Source organism: Belonocnema kinseyi, chromosome 6, assembly GCF_010883055.1.
Source record: "Belonocnema kinseyi isolate 2016_QV_RU_SX_M_011 chromosome 6, B_treatae_v1, whole genome shotgun sequence".
In the NCBI taxonomy this organism is placed as follows: domain Eukaryota; kingdom Metazoa; phylum Arthropoda; class Insecta; order Hymenoptera; family Cynipidae; genus Belonocnema; species Belonocnema kinseyi.
Window position 1 is genome coordinate 91,208,086 of NC_046662.1, and position 27,044 is coordinate 91,235,129.

The 27,044-nt window shown below is 31.1% G+C and overlaps 2 protein-coding genes across 3 annotated transcripts in view; both read right to left on the bottom strand.

Moving 5' to 3' along the window:
• The window catches only part of LOC117174134 (neo-calmodulin-like), a 338,301-nt gene that overhangs the window by 210,400 nt on the left and 100,857 nt on the right, over window positions 1–27,044 (bottom strand). Inside the window, exon 1 of one of the 2 annotated variants that reach the window (XM_033362928.1) lies at window positions 11,255–11,272. The exons of the other annotated variant lie outside the window; for it this stretch is intronic. The gene's annotated coding sequence lies outside the window, so the exon portion shown is untranslated. Of the gene's footprint in view, window positions 1–11,254; window positions 11,273–27,044 lie in introns of those variants that run through there. 2 annotated transcript variants of the gene reach the window in all.
• On the bottom strand, window positions 13,129–15,363 carry LOC117174133 (cytochrome P450 9e2-like). Its single transcript, XM_033362927.1, has one exon. The coding sequence runs from the start codon at window positions 15,281–15,283 to the stop codon at window positions 13,772–13,774; it is 1,512 nt and encodes a 503-aa protein (XP_033218818.1). The 5' UTR covers window positions 15,284–15,363; the 3' UTR covers window positions 13,129–13,771.

Below are 27,044 nucleotides of genomic sequence, written 5' to 3' on the forward strand. Positions count from 1 at the left end.
GAGTGTCAGTAGAGTGAACGACGCCTGAAACAAAGACCTTGGCTATTAATGGACCCAAGTGGGGAACCTTACATAACGGCTTCGTGAGGTTCTTCGCTTGGCACGAGAATTCTGGATCAACCTGAAAAATCTCTATCCCATCCACACACTACTCCTTTCCCCTGCCGAGTGAGTCACGCCTACCTCGAAAGGGAAATGGCTTAATGGTGTAATAATAATAATCACCCGTTCTGGATAATACGAATTTGTGAGTTTTTGCTTAAACTTGAAAACAGGCAAGTGAGCCTATTGGAAACCCAGGTAAAGTAGTTCACACACTAATCCGAAAATAATTATTTATATCATCATATTTTATGAATTACTAAGTGAGTGCTCATTAATTAAGTGAGGCTTTTTTTAGGTATTAGGTTAGGTACGAATCCTTACTTGCGGAAAGCGGTCCAATACAGTTACTACGCAAGTTTCCTCTTTCTAATTATTATTTTTTTAATATGCTAATTAAAAGCTTTTTTGGATGATGAAATTACTTTTCGTACTATTATACGCATTATATCATTATCTGTTTTACATGCTTTTTTATTATGATATATTTTGCATTATGTCCGTCCAATAAATATAGGGTCGCGGATTTAACCATAAAATTCTTTTGAACATTTTTTAAATCCCTCTAAAATATTTTTAATTCTGTAGAAATTTCTTGCAATCCTTAGAATTCCACGGATATTGTTAAATAAGGCTTTTCTAGACATTCCATGAAATCATCGAAACCCTTTTACAACAATTGAAATCGGTTCAAATTCCTTAAAATCCTTTGAAATCGTTGCAAATATTTTGAAATCTCGTGAAATGTTCTAAATCCCATTATTATCCACTGATATCCTTAAAAATGCTGTGACTTAAAATCTCTCTAAACCATTAAAATTCCATCAAAATCCATAGGCATTTCTTGAAATATCCTATAATCTTTTAAAATATTTTAAAATCACTTTAAATCTATAAAACCTCTCGTTATATCTAGGAATCCTTCGAAATACCCTAAAACTTTTGTAACGCTTTGAAATCTTTCGAAATCACTTAATAAAATCTTACGAGAAAAAAGGGTGTCATCTAAATCTTAAAAATCCACAGAATGGGAGGGGGATTAAAATTTCAAAAATCATTCTCCCGTAACACTTTCAAGGGGGGAAAAGCTTTTTGTACGATGTGTGTGATTTAAGGATGGGAGAGAAGGCAACAAAGAGTGTGACATTACACATGTAGAACATAAATGTAAATGACAATCTTTTGAAATTCTTGAAAAAAATAAAACTTAGTGATTTTATTTTCCAATTTAAGTATCAATTACAGACTGTACAAACTTTCCTCCATTTTTCCCCTTGACCCTTTTTCATAAATTCCTTCTTTCCTACTGTTCTCAAGAAACTTTCATTTTTCTCCATTTTTTCGCTTGAATGCGATCTGAATTATTAGAATGCAATAAAATAATCGAACTATTTTTTTAAAAACAAAATTCTTTTAATTAAAATGTCTACGATTATATTTTTAGTGCAGATTTAAACTTTTTTGGTTGCTATTTAAAAATTTGGTTGAAAATTTATCTATTTTCTTCAAAATTTCTTTCCTTTTTAGTTGAAAACAAATTCTTTTAACTGATTTAATTAAAAATTAATATTTTTTCATTCAAAATTTATATTTTTTGCTAGATAATTCAACTAATTAATTGAATGTTGTACTATTTATTTGAAATTTCATTTTATGGGTTTAAGGTTCCACTATTCTGAACAATTAATTTTTGTGTTCACTTAATTTTTTATTTAAAATTCTTTTTTGGTTAAAAATTGTACTATTGAGTTGCAGATGTAACTACTTCGTTAAAAATGCATTTTATTGGTTAAAAAATTTAATTTTTTTTTGAAAATTCATTTTTTATGTGATTGAAAATTCAACTGTTCAGATGGAAGTTGAACTAATTGGTTAATTAATTACTCTTCAAAACTTAATTATTTTTACATTATCATTTATGAGAGTGTAATGCAACCTTCCAAATTTTCGATCTCTGGTTTTTAACGGATCTTTACGTTTCCGCACTGACAGAATCCAAAAATCATAAAACTTTATTGGTGTCTGTCAGTCAGTCTGTCTTTCTGTCTGTCTGTATGTTGTATCCACGCTAACTTTTGAAGGATTTGTCCAATCAAGTCAGCCTTTTATAAACTTTTTATAGTTTCCAAAGTAAAGGCTAAGTTCGTTAAGCAGATATTTCCAACCAAAATTAAAAAATTTAGAGCATTTTCAAAATTTGAAAAAAAAAATTTTTTCCAATAAAAAACTTTTTGTCAAATTTTCTTATAGATGGGTAGAAGACTTGCAAATTATCCAAATGAAGATTTTTATTCTGATGAAAATTAGAAAAGTTATATAGTTTTGAACATTTTGAAAATGTTCAGAGAAATAAAAAATATATATTTTTCTAAGAGGTTAAAGAATTTCATTTCAATTCATCACTAGATATCAAGTATATTTAGAAATATATTCAGAAATATCAATTCAAATTTCTACTAGATGTAAAATATATGTTTTTCTAAACTATTATCATGACATTTTTTAATTAGACAAAAGTTCCAAAAGTTGGATCATATTCAAAAATATGCAATTTTGATTTTTTAAGAGATCCATAAGTTTAAAACGTTATTTTTAGTAGATTTTAACAAGATTTACAAATTATTTTCATGAAGTTTTTCAAGTGGATATGAATTATCGAGCGCGAAGCGCGAGTTTCGTAATTAGAATGTAATCGTTAAAGCCGTAGGTGCTTTGAGAACCTTCTTTAAAATCAAATCGAAAAAAATGCAGTCACTATTTATGGCTGTAATTCCTGAGAAGTTTAAATTACAGTTTTCGATTTAAGTTATAGTATTTACAATACTTGAAAAAATTTACTTAAAGCATACGCATTAAACGTACGAAAACGAGCGCGAGAGCGTACACGCGCGCCCTTTGAATGTTTTGAATGTTTTTTTAACATCCAAACAATTGAAAATTCAGCGATTTTGTTAAAGTCATCCTTATTTCAAAAATTCATCTATTTTGATCAGATTAGTGTTTTGTTGTTGAAAATTATGAATATTTCTCTATTTTCGTTAAATATCACCTTATTTACTCTCTTTTGAGTGCTAGAATTTTAAGCCTTGAAGTCTGTTCAAATATTTTATTTGTGTTTTATTTTAGGTGCTTATCAAATGAAATCAAAGAAAAAATCGTGCCTTAAAATGGGAGGGGGCGCTTATTATCTCTTGTTTTTATTTATTGTTGCTTAAGGGTTTATGTCTGGAGAATCAATTATTTGAAGAAAAGGGTTCAAAAGCAAAAAGTTTTCGAATGAAATCGCACACACTCTGGATAACAATGATCCATTGAAGTTCGGACCATTGCTAAAGATTGACTCCGCACTTTCTTAGCAATTCGCTTCAGGCTAAGATCGTGCAACTATCGAATGACTTTCATTTCTATTGATACCTTGAAGCTTTTTATGAATTCAGTTCGAAAGTTCCTTGAAAATGCACACTCATTTTACAGGGCAAGATTCAGGATTAAATTGAACTTTGCGAAACTTGCCGGGGCAGGAATCAGGCTCACAATATGCATGATTTCAGGTCTGCATATGTATATGTGTGCCTTAGTGTATTCTCGTCAGGAATTCTTGTATCGTATTTCCTTTGTGAAGATTTCAGTTCCGAAAGTTAAGCCCTCTCCATTGTGCACTATTCCTCAAATGTTTCTCCGTAGCCAGTACGGCCATAAAAATGTCAGTACGGTTGGCCCTGGTTCAACTGTGTTCCGTGCGATGACGAATGCAATGAGCGAAAGAGATCTCAAAGTCGTATTTCATCGAGCGGAATCGCCAGTTTCTGGGCAATACAAAGTTAGGAAAGACGATTCTAGATAAAATTATTAAGCTGTGAACCCCTACGTTCTTCTTACATCTATTTCTAGCTCGGCTGCCTCTTTTTACGAAGTCTGTAAGATGCAAAGCTTCCACATAGGTCACAGTAAATATTATTATAAGATAATCTTATCTTTAAGTTATATCTGCAAAAAATACAAACCTTAAAAATAAATTTTTATTTTACCTGATAAGTACAGCTTGGAATATTTTTGCATTAGATGTAATGGGACATTCATAAAGCAAGATACAGATTTTACCCACTTTTTACCTCTTTTACCCATTCACGCTTTTTTTAGGAATTCTTATTTTTCCCCTTGTTTTCATCAAACTTCTCCTTTTTCTCTTTTTTCGCTTTAATGTGGACTAAATTAATAGAACCCAATAAAAAAACCAACTATGTTGAACTAATTTGTTAAAAATTCACTTTTTGGATTAAAGTTTCATCTCTTTTCTTACAAATTTAACTCTTTTTATTTTTAGAAAATGAATCTTCTTGGATAAAAATCATTCTTTAAAAGACTAAATTTGTTTAAATTTTATTTATTTCGTTGACAATTTTTTTATTTGTTGATAAATAATTACTTCACATTAAAATATAACTATTCTATTTTTTGTTCAAGATTGACATATTTATTTGAACATGTATCTTGTCTAGTTCGAAAATTCAACTATTTGGTTGAAAAAGAACTTTTGTGATAAAAATTAATATTTTGTATTAAATATTCAACTATGCGATCAAAATTTAAACTATTTTAATGAAATTTGAATTATATGTTAGAAAATTAAATTTATTGTCGAAAAATCACATTTTTGGGTTAAAAACTCTATTATTTTGTATAGAAAATTCGTCTTTTTGTTTCCAAAGTTCAGTAATTTTGAATAAATTCATGTATTTTGTTAAAAAATTATCTATTATGGTAGAACTTTAATTTCCATGGCGGAAAATTCCTGTCGTTGGTAAAAAATTTAACTAATTACCTGAAAATTCAACTTTTTAAATAGAAAATTCAACTATTTGCTAAAAATTTGAACTAACCTGTTAAAAAATAATTAGTTTAAGCACTCATCATTGGTGAAAAATGAAATTTTGTGGTTGTAATATTCGTGCCTTAATGTTGGTTAAAAAATAATTATTCTTCTAAAAATTGTACTATTCGATTTTTCCTTAGAAATTAAACCTTCATAAGTTGAAAAATTAACTATTTGATAAAAAAATTGATGTATTTTGTTGATAATTCATCAATTTGGTTATAAAATCAATCTTGTTTGTTGAAACTTCATATTTTTGGTCAAGGATTCAATTATTTGATTCAAAATTCGTCTTGTTTGATTGAATTTAACTGGCTGGCTTTTTCTTGTTTTAAAATGAATTATTTCAACTGCAAATTTAATATGCAACTGGTTAAAAAAAAATAGTTTTTCTACACGGAGAGAAATTTCGAGGGATTAATTCACGGCACTACTCCTAGATTTTATCACGCTTCGGTGCAAGAACTAAGATCACGTTAACCTTCTTTTAAAATATAGGTCTCCAAATTTAAGGTAATAGGCCACGCTCCTTTGCTCTCAGGTCTCGAATTCTGTACTTTTAGATCATAGAATCCGAGACTTTAGAGCACGTACAAATTTTAGGTCTAAAATCACGCGCTTCCATGAATTAATCTCTTGAAATTTCTCTCCATGTAACTTGAAAGTTTATCTTTTATAGTAAAATGTCATCTTTCTTCATTTAAAATAATCTTTTTTTTTTAAACAACTGACTCCAAAAAATTCGGCTTTTTAGATTAACAATGTAATTTAGTTAAAAGTCAAACTAATTGTTTTATAAATTCCTTTTTTTTTCTTGAAAGCTCAGATATCTGGGTTTTAATGTATCCATTTAAATAAAAATTAATTTTGTTTTTGAAATCTCGTCTCTGAGTCATTTATTTATGAGGATTCAATATATTTTCAATCAAGCTAGGTTATACCTGGTGCAATAATATTAATTTTAAAAAATATTTTTAAATGCAAGCTTAGAGTTATGAGATACATAACTGCGGCTGAATTCAATTGGAAAAATGTCCAGCATCAGGAAACAGTGAATTAATAGGTCAGGATATGAAAATCATTTTCAAGTTTTAATTCTTTTATTTCTGAAAGAAATAACACTTTCCAAACTTTGCTTTTTACTAAATGACAAATTCCTGATACTTTCCATATACTCCGAATTAAAGCGCGTTGAAGAGAAAAGTTTTCATGAATCAGTTGAGAGAATCGGCTCTAATGGTGGTCAATTATCTCGCTTAATTTTGCCAGATGTGCTCCCTGAATTGCCAAGAGTATCCGAGCGCTCCGAAATTGTCATTACTAATTTAGCATTGCCTTCAAGAATTCAGTAGCGTAGATATTGGAATTCTTTCTAGCAAAAAGGGTTGAGAGTGAATTATGAAATGCATTAGTTTCAGTGAAAGGATTAGGAGCAATATTTGATTTAAAATAATTAAGAAAAAGTCAAGGAGAAAGAGAACTTTTGAGATTCATTAGTGATGGAGAAAATTGCATAGACCTTTAATACGTTGAAAATGATACAGCTGCCACCATCATGAACAACAATTTACAAAAATTCATTCTGATATTTGTTCACCAAACTCAGTTAAAAGAACGAAGTATCTAGGATCATCGAAAATATTTGGTCTACTCTTAAAGAATTTCGATGAACCTAGATATGGACCTGCTATAAAGAAGTTATAAAATATTAATCTTATCGTTAATAGTAAATAGAATCTGCAAGTTCATTGAACACAGGTTGTTCTGATTACTTCAACCATATTTTTTCATTTAAATGCGGTTAGATGGTATTAATACGAAAACAAAGAATCTTTCAAAAATCCCAACATGACAAAGAGTACTTGACCGAATCATTACTTTTGAGTAAGCGATGCAACCCCTATTTCTGAAAGAGTCTGGTCGGCTCCGAGAGTGTTACTCTTACCACGCGCTTCAATTTTTAAGAGACTTCACCACGAAACAAGCAGAACAATAAGATCTCCAGAAGGCAGTACCCGAAAAGGAAAAACATACTGATTTTTTTCTTCTTCTTTAACCCTAAAAATTACCTGATAAACATGAAGGTCAAAAGTTATGACAGGGTCTCGATTCTTATTCAATTGTAAGGACAACGACCAAAATTTAAATTAAAGTTAGCTTTGAAAAATGTGTCGAGGTCATAAGTTTCACATCCAGAAATTGTGGGTTGCAAATCTTTTATTGAATAAGCGAAACGTGCTCCCATTTTTTTCAGTCTAATATCTTTGTCACTTAAAAAAATCATTTTTAATCAAGATGATAGAATAAAAATTTCCAAATCTGACTTCAGTCAATTTAAGGTTCAATGAAGATTAGAACGGGTATCTTCAATGTGAAATCGAAAACGCGATGAGGTCCATTGCAAGAACCAACATCTCTCTAAAATAAATGGTTTATATAGAATGAAATAGAATCTATATCATGATAGTATATACATATAGTTCTTTAAAAAATAACCCAAGCGGGACAAGCAACTTAGTTTTCCTAAATAAAAAATTCGCAGCAGGTTATTTTTTACTTAAGTGAATTTTCAAATTAAAATTTTGAATTTAAATTTCTGATTTGTAATTGGATATTTATCGATGACTAAATCAGTAACCTTGGATTTCTATCTCTCGTGAGCGAATCATATTTAAAATTTTATTAATTTCTATTTTATAGAAATATAATAAAATTATTTTATTTTTTTGCCTACTTTTCTCATAAATGATGAAACGTTGATTTGAAATAAATATTAGGCTTCATCCCAGCATATTTTAAAGATCAATCTATTGAAATTAAAATTAACTTTTAAACATTGCGCAATAACGTTAACTGGAAATAAAAATAAATGAGTTTCAAGTTGTTGTATAGAAGCCAGAGGCACGAAAATTAGAAAATTAAAATCCTAAAGCAATGAATGCGATCTCGTTTGTCACGTCTGCCTAACTACAAACAAAGACGTATGCGCTCATCATACGAGTCTCATTACTCCGCCTTTTCGAAAAATAAAATGCAGGAATTCGGAGGAGAAAAGCTAATGAAGATTCTTGTTAACTTTAATTTCTAAGAGACGTGAGTATTCGAATTTGTAAGCCTAGTTAAAACCTACAAATTTATACAGTTATTAAAGAAGTAACTTTTTTATGATCAACCTGGAACTACTCACATTTTATCCTGCAATTTATAGAACACGAAACCGTTTTTAAATTCCACCAATAAAAAATTAGTAACATAAAATTCTTACCACTTTTAAAAGTATGAAAATAAAGATCTTGTTTTAGAATAAATTAGAATCTCCTTCTGAAATATGCTGACGAAATTTTGTTTTTAAAAATAAAATGATTTGGTTATTGTATGCACGAAAGAAAATTTTGTTGTTATACCAACAAAGGTTTGAATGTATTAACAAAATTTGCTGTATTATACACATTTCTTACTTCTCTAGCAAAAAAATTGTTTCTTTGTCTGAACTAAAAAAATGTCTGAGTGTGATTGACAAAATTTTGAATAAAATCACCACTAGATATCAGAAGAAAGCAGCTCAGTCTGACTTACGCTATTGCAATAGCCTCCACACCAAGTAATCCTGCATATGAGAACATCTTTTTGTGGAAATACCCCGAGGGGTACAGGAAACATACAAATTCATACGTGCCTCTCTACGTCAGAATGAAAACTTATCTACAAGAATTCAACATCGAAATGGCAACAATTTCTTCCAGAAGATTTTACAATTTTCCCTACTGGACATTTCCAGGTCCCACTGCAATCACTGATTTGAAAGAACTGCCCAGAAATCAAACCGATCCGGTTGAATGCAAAGCTGTGTTCGTAGAAATACTAAGTAGGTTCCCAAATCACATCCCTATCTATATTGATGGATCAAAAGTAAACAATGGATGTGGATGCGCTATGGTTACACCTGGAAATCAATTACAGTATAAATTACCGGACTGCTTTAGTATATTCAGATGCGAGAATTACGCTATTTTGCAAGCTATGAAATATGTAGAAATTTCAAATGAACCCTGCGTTGCTATTCTTACGGGTTCCCTGTAGGAAGTTGAGGCCATCAACAACACCCACAGATTTAATCACAGGGTGCAAGGAATTAAAGAATTATATTGGACTCTATGAAAGCGAGGAAAGGAAGTAATCTTAATCTGCATACCATCACATCTGGGAATTGAAAGAAATGAGACAGCATATGCTCTAGCCAAATCAGCATGTCTACTCCCTGTACCTGCCATGTCGGTTCCTGTATATTATAAAGAATTTAAGAACTATGTATGTCAAGTTTTTAAAAACTTCTGGAAAGATAAATAGAAATCCTCTAAAAACACCAAGCTGCGCCAGGTGAGAGAAGATTTATTCCAAAAAATCAAATCATCTTAGAAAATCGTAGAGACCAAGTGACGCTAACTAGAACGAGAATCGGACACTAACTCAACCCATTCCCACTTAATCGCTAAAACTGGGACAGCACAATGTAATCTTTGTGAAGTTCTTGTCTCCATACGTCATATATATTAGTCGACTGCGACAAATACCACGATAAACGGATTCAGCATAAAATCGGGACTTACTGCAAGAAAATGCTATCCGACCGAATTACCTTCCATAATGTACTGAACTATCTTCAAGCTATCGATATCCGGCATCCCATATAGAGGACATTTCATACAGTGTTTATGTGTCATTCTATTTTTGTGAAATTTCACATATATTAACTGTGTTTAATATTTATATTCAGTGCTCAGTATCATACGCTATGCATCTAAAAACTGCGAATAATGTTTCTTCTACAAGCACGTAATGTATGAAACCTATTGTAGGCGCTAATTACCACTGCAGTTGATGCGACTTTAAACCTTCATTTAATGATAAAAAAGGTTTGAATGATATTTAAAATGATGGAAATGATGGCCCTTGAAAGCTCCATTTAAGGCTTGGTTTCATATTTTTCACATACATTGCAAGTTATACTAATTGTTGTTTCATACATTTAATGCACAGAATTTTTGATTAAATTCTCATGAAATTATTCATATACAGTGATTTCTTGTATGCATATAGTTGTTTTTATTCGATCCATCTGCACTAACGACACGTATGATATTTATTTTATGAAAACACTATTGCCTTTCTTTAAACTTACGCATTTAAAAAACTTTTGATAAGACGGAGTTTATAATAATTTTGACATTCAAAGATTTATTGAAAAGTATGTAAGATACTCTAAAAACTTTTTAAATGAAAACTATTGCCATTTCTTCAAGCCCTAATTTGATTTAGTTGTTTTAAGTAGTTCAGACTATTCTTCTCACTATCTCCCACCTCAAGAGTTTCTTGTTTTTTATGCTCAAAATTAATTATGATTTTACACTAAAAAGTTTATGTAATTTTACTTTCAGGAAGTAAGAAAGAAGAAACAAACTTTCTTAAATGCAATTCTATTTTTAGCTTACTATATTTCTCAAACTTAGCCACCTAGATTCGTACCAACAGAATATTATCCTCATATTTATATTCTGTTTGTGCCTTGAGCAAGCGTGCATTGCACGTGCCACACATTTTCTCTTCCAGACGAAGTGGACTGACCTTCCCTAACTCACGCAGATTCTCGATCAACCAAGCAGGTTCAATGAAATCAAGTTGAAGCAAAAAATTATCAATATCCAAACAAATCATCCTTCAAATAAAATGTAGATAATATAATTTTTTAACTTGAATATGAATAAAAGAGCTATCTATCACTATTCAAAACCTGTCGGATAACTCTTTTATACCTTTTTATGTTCGAGAATATACATTTTTCAACTATTGAACTGAAACATTATGAGGATGCTAGATATATCTTTTGATCACAACAAAATAAATTTTATGTTTCTCCAAAATATAAAAAACTTATTCTTTTAAGTTACTTTGAGAATACTTCCTTCTTTTATAGTAAAATAGTCTTTAAGTACAGTATTTTATGCTGATTAAGTTAAATTTATTAACTAAATAATGCAATAAGTCTATAAAAAACTTCAAGCAAATTTGTCGAGAAAGGTTCCCGCACCCGCCATTTTTGGCGGAATCACAGAAATCCATTGTGTAACCTCCTGAGGGTGGAAAAAAGGGTTTTCGAAATTTTTGAAGGACGCGAAGTTTTAATTCACTCCGAAAAGAGCCGAGTGGTTAAGGCACTTGAAAAAGTGGCACGAGTGCTTGAAAAATTGAATTTCATTGAAATTAGGCGAAAAACGGACTTACGTGTTGGGTGATGGGCAGATGGGCCGTGACTAACACCCCTGGTGCCAGCACGCGCCCCTCTCACCCAAGATTGATACGGCCTGCGCAGGTCCAAGTTCTTTCTACCCCGTTGCTACACAAGGGTGCTCACCCGAACATCTTTGTAGTTAAGTATGTGATACGTAAATTGAGAACTCATACATTTTCGGATACACTGATTTATATGGAATGCGAGATAGGTTGGAGCGACTGTCTTTTTATAAATACTTCCGGCCCCGGCAAAGACTAGATCCTGCGAGGCCTTTCGTGATCTTCGGCCCTTGACTGATTTACTAAGTTGTAAGTTAACCCCCACCTCATTCATTTTCATATTCATTGTATTATTGTATTAAAAAGCTTTTTGAATAATAGTTCAGCTTTTCTAAATTTAAAGAGTCCCATCGATTACAATGTGATCTTGCATAAATTACATTACGTTTTTTTCTGAAATACTGATCCATATAGGCTCACATTTGTTTAGGTCTGTAAGTTTCGAATCCGCTATTTCTTACCCCTCTATCATATGTAATTTTTGCTGAATAAATGGGGCTGGGGATAAAAATACCGTAATGTTTATTATGAGTAAATAAAGCACTTCAACTTTCAATCAAGTAGTTGAATTTTCAACCCAAAAAAGATTAATTCTCAGCAAAAAATATGATAGTTGATATTTTAATAGAAAAAGATTTACATTTTAAATCGAAAAACAGTTGAATTTTACCAAGCGAGACAAATTTTCAACAAAGCATTAAAATCCTCAAACAAAAAAGATTTTGCAGACAATGAAAAGAATGAATTTCTCCAAAATGTTTAATTTTCGATCTAAAAAGACGAGTTTTTAATTTTAACGAAAAAGTTAATTTTAAACAGAAAATACGATAGCTGATATTTTAACAAAAGAAAATCTTAATTTCAATTTAAATAAAATTAAATTTAGCAAAAAAAGAATAAATTTTGTACAAAATACTTTAGAGTTTAGTCATGTCAATCCTTGGCAAGACATACTTGTGGTAAGTCACATTTGCAGCAAGTCACATTGCACCAAGTCATGTTTGTCGCAAGTCGCATGCAAATATTCTATAAAACAGTTAAATTTTCAACATGAAAACGTGAATTTCAAACAAAAAAGATCATTTTTAACCGCAACAAATGCACTTTCACTAGACAGTTGATTTTTAACAAAATGATTAAATTTATACAAAAAAAAATTGGAAATAATTGGTATTTAATTTGTTGAAATTTCAAGCCGAAATTACATTTCAGGCCCTAAAGATTATTTTTGTTGAAACATTAATCGTTTATTATTATTTCGTAAATGTATGATCATTATATTCAATATTAATATTAATATTCCTAGGCGCTACTAGAATTGTTATGTAATTTACAAGTAATACTGTGTCAACTTATTATCAAAGAAACTTAAATTTTCTTTTAAATAAGGTACTATGTACCTTATATAAATGGTTTTGACAATGTACTCCACCCCCGCCCCAGTAATTATATCATGGGAATCATTAACCTACCCCCCCCCACCCTTAACCACCAAAAATACTACGTAATTCCTGTGCAAATTATACGATCTTCATAAAATGTATGATGCCACGAGATTGTAGGAAGTAGGTAGTTTCAAATAATGTGGATAATGATTTATACGAAATACATGACCACAGGAGAAGCAACTAATACTATATATGACATTAGAGTTAGGCTAAGGGCCATAACCACAACGAAGAACCGAGCATTAGAAGTACTTGGTAGCCAGAACCTCAGAAAATTAGTTATCACTATACTGATAATAAACGAGAATTTGTTGTATCAAAAAATAAGAATCAAGGCAATAATAAAATAAAGCAAAATTATTTTTGTTACAATGACCTATAAGTTTTATTAATAACAAATACAAGGGCATATTTATATTATCTAGCCCTCTAAGCATTTATAAGTTGCACTTGCATTCGGTCCAAATTAATTCCATAATTTGGTGCCTATGTAAAATAAAAGTTATCAAAACATTAACAATGAAATCGCAGGTTTTTTTCGAAATTATAAAGTAGGAAGGAAAATAAAAAATAATTTTTTTCTCCTCAATGGTTAAGCCGATTTTAATAAACAAAATATATGCTGTAGAAACCAATTAGACAATGTTGGAGAAAAATGAATAAAATGTATCATTTCTTTTTAATTAAACAACAAAAATAAACATGACATCCTACTTTGAATTATTAAAAAAAATATATTTGGTAGTGTGACTATAAAACGTAACCTCAAATACAATTTATTAAAAATAAAAAAATTAATTTAGTTCGTATTTTTGATCAGAAATAATTAGAATATATTTTATCAGACTCACTGAGCAATTTTCAAATTTGAAGGTTATACTAATTTCAATGCCATGCTTATTTGTGTTCTTTTAATTTTAGTATTTATTCTATTTATTATATATCGTAGCACGTAACTCGTGCTTCGCACAAAATTGGTCAATAATTCGATAATAAAAATCTACTTCCTTTCTGCAACCTTCAACCAAAATCCTCCTTCAGGCATCATTGTGAAAGTGTCTCTTTTCAATTTTATTGGAATAGGAGTTTTCGAGCAAGGCTTTAAAATGCACCGCGATAAAAGATGAAAGATCATCACTTTCATTTCCAAAAGGGCAAATCTACTTCCAATACATTTCCTTGGTCCAATACCGAATGGGATATAAGAAGCTGAATTTACGTTGACTTTCTTATCTCCAAGAAATCTTTCAGGGTCAAATTTTTCTGGATTTTCATAATTATTACGATCATGCTGAAGAGCGAAAATAGGAAAATAAATCACCATGCCAGGTTCTACTGTTACAGACTTCTTTCCTGGAAAAACTGGAGGAAGTTCAAATTTGCGATTGCATACTCTGTCGATGAAGCCAACTGGTGGATAGAGTCTCAAAGTTTCACTGATCACGGCATCTAAGTAGGGCATATTATTAATTTCATTGTACGTAGATTGTCCATTGCAACCTTTCAGAACGGCATCGATTTCTTCATGAAGCTTTTCCTGTACTTTAGGATTAACAGCAATTTCATAAGCTATAAAGCAAACAACTGTAGAAACCGTATCCAAACCACCAAAAAAAAAGAGAACTACATTGGCTGCGATTTCCTGAAGACTCAATTTTCGATTGTCGTTATTTTTATCTTTGGCTTCTATCAACATTTGAAGAAAATCAGCACGAGTAATTCCTTTCTCCTTTCTTGTTTTTATATTTGAACTTATCACATTCGTAAAAAAACGGTTTGAACTTTTACTGAAAATACTTACGCCTAGAAGTCTCGATATCATCCTACAATTTCTGATCAGAAGAAACTTTAGAGACAAAATACCTTCAAAATCTGTAGCCTTCCGGCCAATGACGTATAATTTGTTTTCTGGATCTTTCATTGAATCGACACTAATTCCGAAAGCACAACTAGAAATTACGTCTGCACTAAGTCTCGTGAAAACATCCTTGAGGTTTGCGATATATTGTTTGTCCTTGGATCTTTCAAGTAGAGCATCTGTGAATTTTACTGAACATTCCATTATGAGATTGAACATAATCTTCATCTTACTAGAAGTAAAAGAAGGACTTAATATGTTTCTCATATCTCTCCAAGAATCACCTTTTAATGAAAAAAGTGATATCCCAAATAGTGGATCAAGCCTGACGTCTGTAAATCCTCGATGATCAGGAAATATTTCGAAATTCTTGATTGCAACAGATTTGATGATTTCTGGATCACGTATTACAATGGTCGGTGTCTGAAAGTCATACAGACCAAAATATTTTGCCTCGGGATAGGCATTGTATAATTTTTCAATAAGTTGGGAAACGTTCATTTTTCGAAGCAAACAGGGAGCCATGTTTCCTAAAATAGGTATCGGTGGATCATGCGGAATATCCAGAACTTTAAAGACATTTCTATTTTTGTTGTAAAAACACAGGGCCATTCCTATGGCAAAAATAGTGAGGATGACTGTTAAGAAATCCATTGTAATAAATAATTTAAGAAACGATTGAGAGCAAAAACAACTCTCATGTGACAACGTTAGCGTTATTTCCTGACAACTGAATTAAATGACTCGCAGTTTCCTTATCCCGCGACTAAAGCTACTTAAAAACTCCTTATCGTTTGACGAATGCACGTTCTGCTAACTCACATGTAAGGAGGAAAAAGAGTCTTGAATATTTTCTTGAAATAAAACAAAAATCATCTTAGAAGGTGATTAATGAATATTCTAACAGTATTTGACCAGGTTAAATATTAGATGATTGTAGAAGGATCGAAAGTATCAAATCTTCGACAGTTAATAATTCTGAAATATAGAATTAAAAAATACAAATGGTAATAAAAAAATCGTGTTTAGTGGAAATTAAAAACTTTAAAAATTAACCAACACAAAAAATTTTAAAGTTATGAAAGTTTTAATCAGAATACTTAAATTGAACAATTTGAAAATAAATTTTATGTAAGGTGCTAGCTACATTTGTGAAAGAATAGATATAATTACTTGAAAACACATTTTCAGTAAAATAAGTGTATTTTCTAAGAAATAATGTATATAATATTCTACAGATAAGGGCAGGTGCACGGTACTAAAGTGGTCTTATTACACATAAATTATGTAAGGGGTTTGTCTTGTGGGTGGGGGGGGGGTCCAGTGAAATCTGACACTTATTTTTAGCTTGCAAATAATTATTACAGGAAAAGCCTTACACCATAGATGCTAGGCAGAAGGATTAAAGTAATAAAAATGATTGGTAAGCGTTCATGTTCCCTGAGAAAGGTTTCAATGAACCATGTGGAATATCCACATCTTGAAAACTATTCTTGTTTTTTCCAGTAAGGATAATTGAGAACGTCCACATGATGCACTAAAAACTGATTTCAGTTAGCTTATCTTGTAACTAGAACTATGCAAAAATCTCTTACCGTTTGACAATTGAGTTTAACAACTGTTTCTGGAAAAATTATGAATATAATTTCAAGCAATATTTAATTTGAAAATTCACTGTATGTGAATAATATGGAATTAAAAGATTATTAATAAAGAGGTTAAACTCTAAATACTTACAAAAGATACAAAAAGTATATTTCTTAACCCCATAAGACTTAAATTAAGCCCATTTTCCTCCTTTATGTTTTAAAACACAACTGATTATCTCAATAAAAACCTTTTGTATGTTAAAATATTCCATCTACTGCAGATTTGTCGAAAATTAAAGTTCAACTAATATTGACTAAAATTATGTAATTAATAAAATCATTAATCGACCAATAAATCCATTCAATGTAATCAATCATATTTTGGAGGTTCATATATTTTATATAAAAAAAGATGGAATAAAAAAATAATTTGAATCACCTTCATTTACACGGAAGAAATATAAAAAATATAATAATAATATTTATGAGTGTTTTTTCAATTTTAACTTGATTTCATAAAAAAGGCAAAGAATGATATGTGCGAATGATAAAGACTAAAAATACTGTAGAATATGGTTATACAATATCTGCTGATTAGGCGCACACTTTATAAGACGTTGCCATGTTGACATTAATTAAACTTTAGCACCAGCTGCTCACCCCCTCTCCAACCGCTTGTAACCATATATCCTTATCTGCTCGTAACTTGACTCATATATAAGTAAGATAACCTTTAAATAATTTCAACGAAACTATTGGCAATAATGCAAATTATTTTTAATATGCAAAATATTATTTAGTTTTAATAAATGACAACAATTACTGAAAAAGACTTCGATACCGAATAGTTGCCATAAAATATCCTTATGAGTAAAAAGCCAGCCCTTTCAAAATTTAGTTGTAGATTTTTCTGTTAAAATTCCGATAAAAATTATATTTGAAAATACGTTCCATTATTTTGGTGGTGAATATCACGTGCCATCGATGAAGATGACCCGCATTTTGCAAAGAATACCGCAAAACCTTGAGATACAGAGAAGAAATCTATTTTCAATTTTTGATTTATTTGAACAAATTCATATCAAATCTTGTAAAAAAATTCAGTTATTGTAGTATTTTATATGAAAACTCTAATATCCGTTCTCTTACGTGTTAAAAGAAAACCCCTAAAATCTATATTTTTACATTCTCATTAAGAGAAGGTATTACATTTGTGTAAAAATTGTCCCCCTCCCATTTTTGTAAAATTTCCACGTTTTGAGACTTCCTGAATCCGAAAAACAGGTTGTTAAGAATGAATCTGTCTGTCTGGATGTGTGTCTGTGGCTGTGTGTGTCTGTAGATTTTTAGTTTGTAGCGCGATAACTTTCGAAAGAATTCACAGATTGGATTGGCCTTTGGTATACTCCTTAAGTGTCCTAAAATAAAGGTCAAGTACCTTAGCCAGCCATTTTGGATAAAAATTCAAAAAGTGAGCGTATTTTGAAAATTTTTGAGACCAATTTTTTTTCAAGATTCAAAAATTTTCGGCACGGATATTCATATTATTCAAACAGATGAACAATTTAGCCTAATGACTCTTTTTATAAAAGCAAAATTTACCACAGATATAGCATTTACAAAATTTCTAAAAACACAGAAAAATCAGCATTTTAAGCCAAATAACGCACTAATGAAAAAAATTCAAGACAAGAAAAATGTTTCTTTTTCAGTGCCCTACAAGATTTTCGAAATAGGTTTATAATTTTTTTAGAAATAAACAAATATGACGAAAAAATAGCCTTTTTCTATTTGACGTACCCCAGTGCTCGTCAATAATAGGAAAATGGTTGAAATCGCTTAAGTTGCATAAAATAGTATTAGTTAAAGGTACTCAAAAATTAGACGATGTACAAAAGAAATTTGTTATCAACAAATTATTTGTTAAAAAAATTTTTCTACGATTTTTCATAAATACACGTTTTTTCAAGTTATTTTGCAAGAAATTGGAATCAAAACAATATTATATGAAAAAAATTCTCTTCTGATTATAATTGTGTATATTATAAACAAATTCAATGTACAAATGCAGTAATCAGGCATTTTTCGACAGAAATATTCGTTTTTTTCTAGGCCATTTTTTTCAATTTGGAAATTTATGATAATTTTAGAAAAATTCATGATTTTTTTTATTAATCTTATGATTTTTTAATCAAATTTAGTAAACAAATGCATTATTTGGGCGTTTGTCGACAAAACTTTTTTTTAATGGCAGTCTTTTTAGTTGGGTACTTCACGACAATTTCAGCAAAATTCATAACTTTTTGATCAATTTTATGATTTTTTAAAAACAACTTTAATAAACCAATGCATTATTCGTGCATCTTTCGATGGAAAATTTATTTGTTTCGATATCCTAATTAAAACTGTTCACACAGAAAAAACCGAATTTTTCTGTAGACGAATGCCTAATTAATGCATTTTTTCGTCAAATTTGTTTAAAAAAATAAAATAAAATTTATCAACTTATTATGAATGCTGCTAAAATTCCTATCAAGTTCCCATCTGAAAAGACTGGACTTCAAAAAAAACCGAATTTTTCTTCCGACAAAGAAAAAACGTATGATTATAGAAAATCATAGAAAACATTTTTTCAACAAATAATTTGTTTATAAAAAATGTTGTTTAATAAAGTGTTATTTTTTCCGACTGCGGGCCGGGAATGTGAAAATGAAATCATATGAACTCCCATCTAACACAACGCTGCGGAAGGTTGCTTAAACTTCTCAGCATTGAACACTAACCAGCTATGACTCTTGGTTGAAACTAATCGCTCCCCACCCCCGCCCTTAAACCATCGTTAATGGAAGTTTTGTGATTCACTGAGGTAGGGATTCAATTTAGAAGTTAAAATAAGTAAGGCTGATGCGTATACCGCATGTGCTACGTTTAAATCGTAAAAATAAAATTGGATATGAGTAAATTCAGTTTTTGAAAAACCGGCAGAAGTTGCAGTAAAATGTTTAATAACAAATTTTTTAAAATAATACGCATTTTTTTAATAGGGACAATGAAAATACGTCTGTTTTAATATCAATGCATGTTATGAATTGTAATAATATAAATTTATGGAAATGATATACAAGTTGAGATACAAATTTGAGTGCGAAGCACGAGATACGTGATGAGAATGTATTCGTTAAACCTGAAGGAGTTTTAACAAAAAAGAAGTCATTGTCACCAAATTACTGTTGTCGATGTTTTGACTTTTAGTTTAAAAAATCTGTGCACAAGTGTAAGAAATATACATATACAAAGACCGAGCGCGAAGCGCATATAGCGCGCTACAAGAATGTGCCCGCCAGGCGGGCGGATTTTTTTTAATTCAAAAAAATAGGAGATATTGAAAATTGAAAATGCTGGTCTTTTTTTGACTTTCATAACTTTAATGACTTGATAAATATTAAGGTGTATTTTTTCGAAATTGTTTGTAATAAGACACATTCTTAAAGAAATATTCTTTAAAGACAAAAATTCAAAAATTTCTGGGATTTTTCTAAAACAATGTCATCTACAAGCTCTGTCAATGACAAAATGGGATCTCCCTTAATTTTCGAGAAACAATTATAAACATACCCTAAACCAATGTTTTGGCATCTATTGTAAACCATAGAGGAGCAAACAGGCTTTAAGAGGAAATTTTAAGGTATCTATAAACAAAAAATAAAGGAAATAAAAAGTGGATTTTTTTCAGAAATAAGAGGCTTAAGAAAATGACCAACATTTTTAATTTTAAATATCTCCTCAGATTTCAAAGGCCGTAGCAGGATAAGCATACTTATGCACTTTGATGTGCTGATTATGAATTTGATAATGAAAATTGCCGACTAGGCCATCTTTATGGTGAAACCATGAAAAATTTCTGCAAAATTTTTAGGAAAAAGTTGTAGATCTCATTAAGATACAAATTTTCTTTTTCAAGCATTTTTTCCACGAGTGATAGTTTCCGAGACAATTAGTGATACATCTAACGATAAACTATTTCGGTACTGTGCATTATCGTTAGATGACAAGAATAATTAGGCACCTCTGTGACTAATTACAGAAATAATGGTGGTCAAATCCCTACCATTTCCCCCTACCCATTTCCAGCTTCTCGTGGGGAGCGGAAAGGCACCCCTGTGACTGGCTACAGAAATAATGTTTGTCAACCCCCCTTCCCCTTTCCCAGGTCCCGTGGGGGTGGGAAGGCACCCCTGTGACTGATCAAAGAAATATAGTTGGCCAAACCCCTACCCCTTACCTAAGTCTCGTGGGGAGCGGAAAGGCAACCCTCTGACTGGTCACAGAAATACTATACAACTTTTTCAAAATATTTAACGATATTGTGCGTATTCGCTTATATGAACGCAAAAAGCCATGATTTTTATGGCTTTTTTTGTGAAAATCGATTATCCCTAATTTTCGCGAAAATTATCACTTAAAAAAAAATGAATGTTACAAAAAATATGTATTTTGATGAGATCTATAACTTTTGTTTAAAAGATTTTTCAAAATTTTGCATATTGGCTTAGGTAAAAGAAAAAAACCATAATTCTAATGGGTTTTTTATGGGTTTACCATTAAAATCTTCTTCTCGCCAATTTTAAATATCATATTCGTAATCAGCGCGTCAAAATACATAAGTATACAAAGTTTGAAGAAAATCGGAGAACAGCTTTGTTGTTTTACTTCTAGAAGTAGCTTTTAAACTTTCCTGCAGTTGTTCTTTCCATTATCTAAAAACTTCAAAAACAAATATAGTCGTTTCTTACCAAATGGAAGCTTTTGGTAGATGTCTCCTCAATCAAAGAAAATTTCTGCTATTGAAGGCAGGTAATATTTATTACTATGAAAATCAAAATTTAGGAGAGCAAAAGAATTACTTAGGATAAATCAAACATTGACTATATATAGTGCAGACCTTGAGTTTAGTTTTAAATAAAAGGTAGTTATTATACATGCAACGCAAAAAATAAACAAAAGTAATTGTTAATTAAAATCGCAGCTTGTGTTTTCACATTCTCATCAGAGAAGGTATTAGATTTGTATCAAATTTGACCCCCCCCCCCCGTGGTTGTCAAATGATCACATTTTGAAACTCTCTGAACCCGAGAACAAGTTTTCCGCAAATGTTTCTGCCAGAGTGTTTGTGTCTGTACATTTTTAGTTTTATTCTAACCTCTTTTTTGATAACAAAAATACCGAAATTATAGCTTTTACAAAATTAAAAAAATTAAAATTGAATTTTTAAGCTAAACACCGCATGATATGAAACAAATTCCAGAGAAGAAAAGCTTTGTTTTTTAAAAACCCTACGATATTTTCATAATTACTTTTGGAATTTTCTTGGAAAATCCAAAATTTAAATGTTTATTGCACAAGGAAATAAAGAAAAACAAAAAATTTTGGTTTGCAGTCAAACTATACAGACTGCGAAAAAAGACGAATCGACAAAAATTATGATTTAAAAAAATACTCTAACAATTCGTTATTAATTAGTTATTGACCATACAAAAGACGAAAAAGAAATGAAAAGACAAAAGTTACTCAACCAAAGAAGATCTACAAATTTGTTATAAGCTTTTATTATAAAAATACATATAAAATAAGAAAATAACTTTTTACAAAACCGACACAAGCTACAATAAATTTTTATTTAATAAATTTTTTCCCTAAATCATATCTACAAATTTTCTTAGAAACGCCTTACGGTAGGATACGTATTTTACGTTGAAATCATAAAATAAAACATTAAAAATAAAAAGATTAAATTTGTGGAAAGCGACACAAATTGTAATGAAAAGTATAATAACAAAATTGTATTTTTTATGGGATGATATATATTTTTCAGGATAGCTCAGAATAAAAATTAGTGCAAAATTTTGCAATATCTGAATAAGCTATACCAGACCGAGATACAAAAATAAATGTAATATACATTTAATACACCAGTGTGGAACATAATGTAGAAAAGTTCGCATTGTGGATAAAATTGAGCGCACATCGCGAGATACATTATGAGAAAGTGTTCGTTAAAGCCGAAGGAACTGTAACGAAATAAAATTCACAATCACTAAGTTACAGTTCTGGATGCTTCGACCTTTAATTTCGAAAGGTCTGTGTACAAATGCGTGGGAAGTATAAAGACCGAACGCGTACCGCGAGGTAAATAATTTTTCGAGCGCGAATCGCGCGAACTAACAATCGCGCCCCCTAGGTGTGCTCAACCTTGCGAGCCGCACACGCAGCGCTCGAAGTGAATGTGCCCGCCCAGCGGGCAGATTTTTTTTAATAGGATCAGGTTCTTTAAATTCACTATCGACTGCTATTCTTATACACGAAGGGAAGGTTCAATGGTATTGTTTCTGGACCAGAATCGAATATGTGGGAAAGGTGATGGTTGAAGAGAGTCCTTTGTGAAGTTGGTGGGCCTACATTCGCCACTTAGTAGGTAGTTACGATTGACAGTTGTTCGAAGCCGCGTTTATTGCACTTTTGTCTCGAATTCCCTTTCCCCTCTGAATCTGACTGAATCCTTCCACTAAATCCACAGCGGTAAAACTCCTCGACTATTTTTTAGCGGAAAATCCGCAAACAGGGGTTAATAGAAAAAAAGAAAGCACGAAACGTGAGTGGACTCGAAGGGAGAAAACTGAGCGAAAAGCTCTGTGGAGAGTTTTAGTCCCGCAAACTTGTTAGACTGTTGCAGAGGGAACAGGAAAACGATAATCTCACGGATGGCAGCTGCCAACCGCAAAGCCCTCCATAGTTCAAAAGCATAATAGAATTTTTCTTTTAAAGTCTGAACATTTCATACTGTAGCTTTTTCTTTCAGAAGGTATTTTTCTCAATATGAAGCTAAAAATGGTTATAATGTTAATCTTACATATTCTAAGCCTCTTAGAATTTTTTAATATAATTATAGAATAGATTTTTTTTTAGAATGGATACATGCTACTTAAAAAATGAGGAAATTTTATAATTAATGCAGTACTTCATCCTCCCGTATATGAATGGCTTTAGAAAGTTACAAGCTTGAAATAGAGTGCTGTCACAAAATCAAACTACTGCTGATGAAGGAACATGTCCTACCTACTGAACATACCCCTTGGTTACTAACTAAATCTAGCAGACAGGTAGGATGAAGGGCAGTAAATGCGGCGTAAATTAAACTGCTGGCTTAGAGCTGCTCTTGACTATGTAAAATTTTTAGATCCTAAATTATAATTTAAAAAGCCTGTTGGCAAACTTTACTATTTTATACTTTTATAGTTTGATAATTTTATTTTATTTAGAATGACAAGATGATAAAAACCCTTTGATTGAAAATTTCGGTTAAAAAATATACCTCCTTAGAATTCATTAGCGTTTTTATTCTACAAAAGAGCACCAGATTCGCGAGTAAGTGATGAAAAAATTTAACCACAACGTTCACCGCTAATTAAGCGAGAACTTTTTTTACTATGGGATAACGGCTCATGCGAGCTTACTCTTTTTTAACCCTAGGAGAAAACTTTTGTTCGCTTAAAATAGAGAGACTATTTTTACATATTTGATAATTATTTTTTACACGAAATTAAATGGATATTCAGAAGCATAAATATTGCTTTTGAGAAATAAGAAACTTGATAAAAAGTAAAAGGTGAAAGGTGACATTTAAATTAGTAGCGACTTCCAGTAAAGTGCCCAGAAGAAGGAAACTGCAGTTTTGATAAGGGTATAAAAAGTGGAACTATGAATGATAGCTATATTAAAATTCATCCCTGCAAGCACAGAATGATGAATTAAAAAGAGAAAAAGCAGAAAAATTAAAGTCTCTACTACGTATTGTTAAATATTCCCTCTAGAAGACAAAAGATAGAGATGATACTTCTTTTAATGATGAAGTGGCAGATTCAAGTGAAGCTTGTCTCAATATCGCCTACTATATTTATTTTTATTTCAACTGTCATCCAAATTGTCAAAACATTTTCTTTCAAAACAGAAGACTCAGCATTTAAGCAGAAAGCCATTTATTTCGATTTCTGGATATGGGGTAAATGGATATAATTTAAAGTTAATGAATCACAATATTTTAACAGTTTTGTATCTATCAATTTAAATTTTTATCGAATACGTCTTTGGGGTCATGCACATAATACGTCACATATTTGTCCATTGTTTCAATAAATATGAGACTAAAATTACCCTGAATCCAAAAGGGGTACAAAAAAAAATAAGAAGAAAAACATGTGATGTATAATGCGCACTGCCCCTTTGGAACAAAATAGTTTAGTCTCGAATCCATGTAAGTAAATTAAAAAAATAGTTTAAATTAAACAGAGTGAGTAATTTCCTTTCTGACAAATTGAAAAGCGTCTTCTGGAATTGCAGTCAATGCACAGTGAAAAAAAGTGTTCAAAATGATACCGAAATCAATATCATTTTGATATGCAACAAAAATGATGCTGAATTCAAGAGCATTTTGATCGGACGGAGTGAATGATCGACTTTTAAGATCATGATGATCTTCACAGTAAAAAAAAAGGATAAATGTTGTTGCAGAGCATTTTGCTCCAGCCATCATTTGACTCTCGAGATCATAATAATTTTCGTTTTGGATTAATTTGATCTCATTTTTTGGTTCATTTGTCAAACTAAACAAAATGGCCGCCAATTATTAGCGCTGGTTTCATAAAGACATAACCTAAAAATGGTGTCTAACCGCATGCAAGTGACAACTACACTTAACAGCTGATGTTTCTAATATCAGATTTCGTTATTTTTTCAACTTTTTAAGTATACTACACGATCAGAAAGCATGGAAAGCTTGAATCTGAGCTGAAGTATGATAAGAACGTCAGCCATCTTGGCCTGACTTCATACATGATCCCGAATCAGATCATTATGATCTCAAAAGTTGATCATTCTCTTCGGCCGATCAAAATGCTCTCAAATTCGGTATTATTTTTGTTCCATATCAAAATGATATTGATTTCGTGTATCATTTTGAACACTTTTTTTACTGTGTTATTCGGGATCATGTATAAAGTCAAACCAAGATGGCCAACGTTCTTACAGTATTTTATCTCAAATGCAAGCTTTTTATGGTTTCTGATCGTGCAGTGTATTTGAAAAGTTAAAAAAAAAAAAATAGAAAAAAAATAGAAAATATTAACTGTTAAGTGTGGTTGTCACTTAGGCGCGGTTGGATACAATTTTTAGGTTATGTCGTTCTGACACAGGCGTCAAGAACTGGCGGCCATTTTTTTTGGTCTGACAAATGAACCAAAAAACAAGATCAAATTGATCCGAATTGACAGATCATTATGATTTCGAGAGTCAAATGATCGTTGGAGCAAAATGCTCTGCAACAAAATTGAGCTTTTTTTACTCTGTGTCATTGGAATTTTCGCGAAAGGCATTTCAATGAGAATCCCTATGAATGGATATCCTAAATCACGAGACATTGTACCTGAGAGTATCCTAATTACCTTTTCGATTTATACTCTTAGATATGCCGAACACTCCGTTTTCCAATAACGTTTGAGCCACTATCTGGTACAGTCGTTATCGAAGTATTTACTGGTTCTTCGACATAATCTCTTCAGATGAATGTATTTTTTTGTTCTCTTTAAAATCTCTTCAGCCCGATAATACCTCAGAGAAAATAAACCTCAAAGCCGATAATAATCAAACAAGAAACATTCTGGAAACATCAAATAATGAAGATGTTTTCCATTTTGTACAAACATAATTTCTCATTTGATTTTTAAAACAGTTCGAAAAATGCTTTCCATGTCTGTTTTAGAGTTCAATTAAACTTGTTTAAATTTATTTGAATTTACATGACTACCTTTCAATTCGCGAAATAATATATTGTTATGATTTGCATTAATTTTTTAGTAATATAAGCAGGTTTGGTTTCAAATTAGTTTATTGCACTATTATAATTATAATATTTTAGTTATGAAGTAGAAAGCACTTTTGTAAATATAAAAATTGCCAATATGAAGTTGTCTGTCAAGAAATAAATCCTTTTCCATTTTTCCAAGTGATCTTTCTTGAGAAATGAAGAGAAGACACACAGCAAATTAGGTTTTTCGGGTCTGGTTAGTTTCGTGGTTTCATATACATTTATAGCGAAAGTTTTGTACATGCCAAAGGGTTCAGTTCAGTGATTGAGTAGTATAGAGCCACGAATGGTGAGACGAACGCGCCGAACCTTAAGGGCTTGTGACACTCAAATCAACCGACCAAGCCAGTCCTAAGATCGAAATTTGTTTCCACGTTTCAAACTAAAAGTTTAAAAAAAGCGGAAAAATTTTGGGGGAAGCATTAATAAAAGAAAAAAGCAAGGTTTATAGGCTTATGTGGATTTGAAAAGAAAATTTTTTTTCGTTATAAAAATAGTAATTGTTGGTAAATATGTTCTACTTTATCGATAACACCTGTTGTGTCAGTAACTAGATTTTTTTTCTTCAGACGACGGGTGGCGCTAGAGCTCGACTTTTGGATTTAGAAGTGTTCTATTGCACATTCCATTCAAAGTAAGCATAACCTACAATCTCAACTCCATTTTCGATAATTTGGCGGTATATTCAAATTTCGATACATCAGAATACAAAATTTTAATATTTTGATACCTCGTCTATGCATTTTTTAAATTATAAATATATATAATTAAAAATTTGTCATAAGGCCAACCGCAGGATTTCACAGGAAGCGGGTGCTAATCTGAATAATTGCACCCGCTTCCAGCGAAATCGCGGTAAAATTTCAGCCATAACCACGCCTCACAACCGTGAGATAGGTGGTTACAGTCT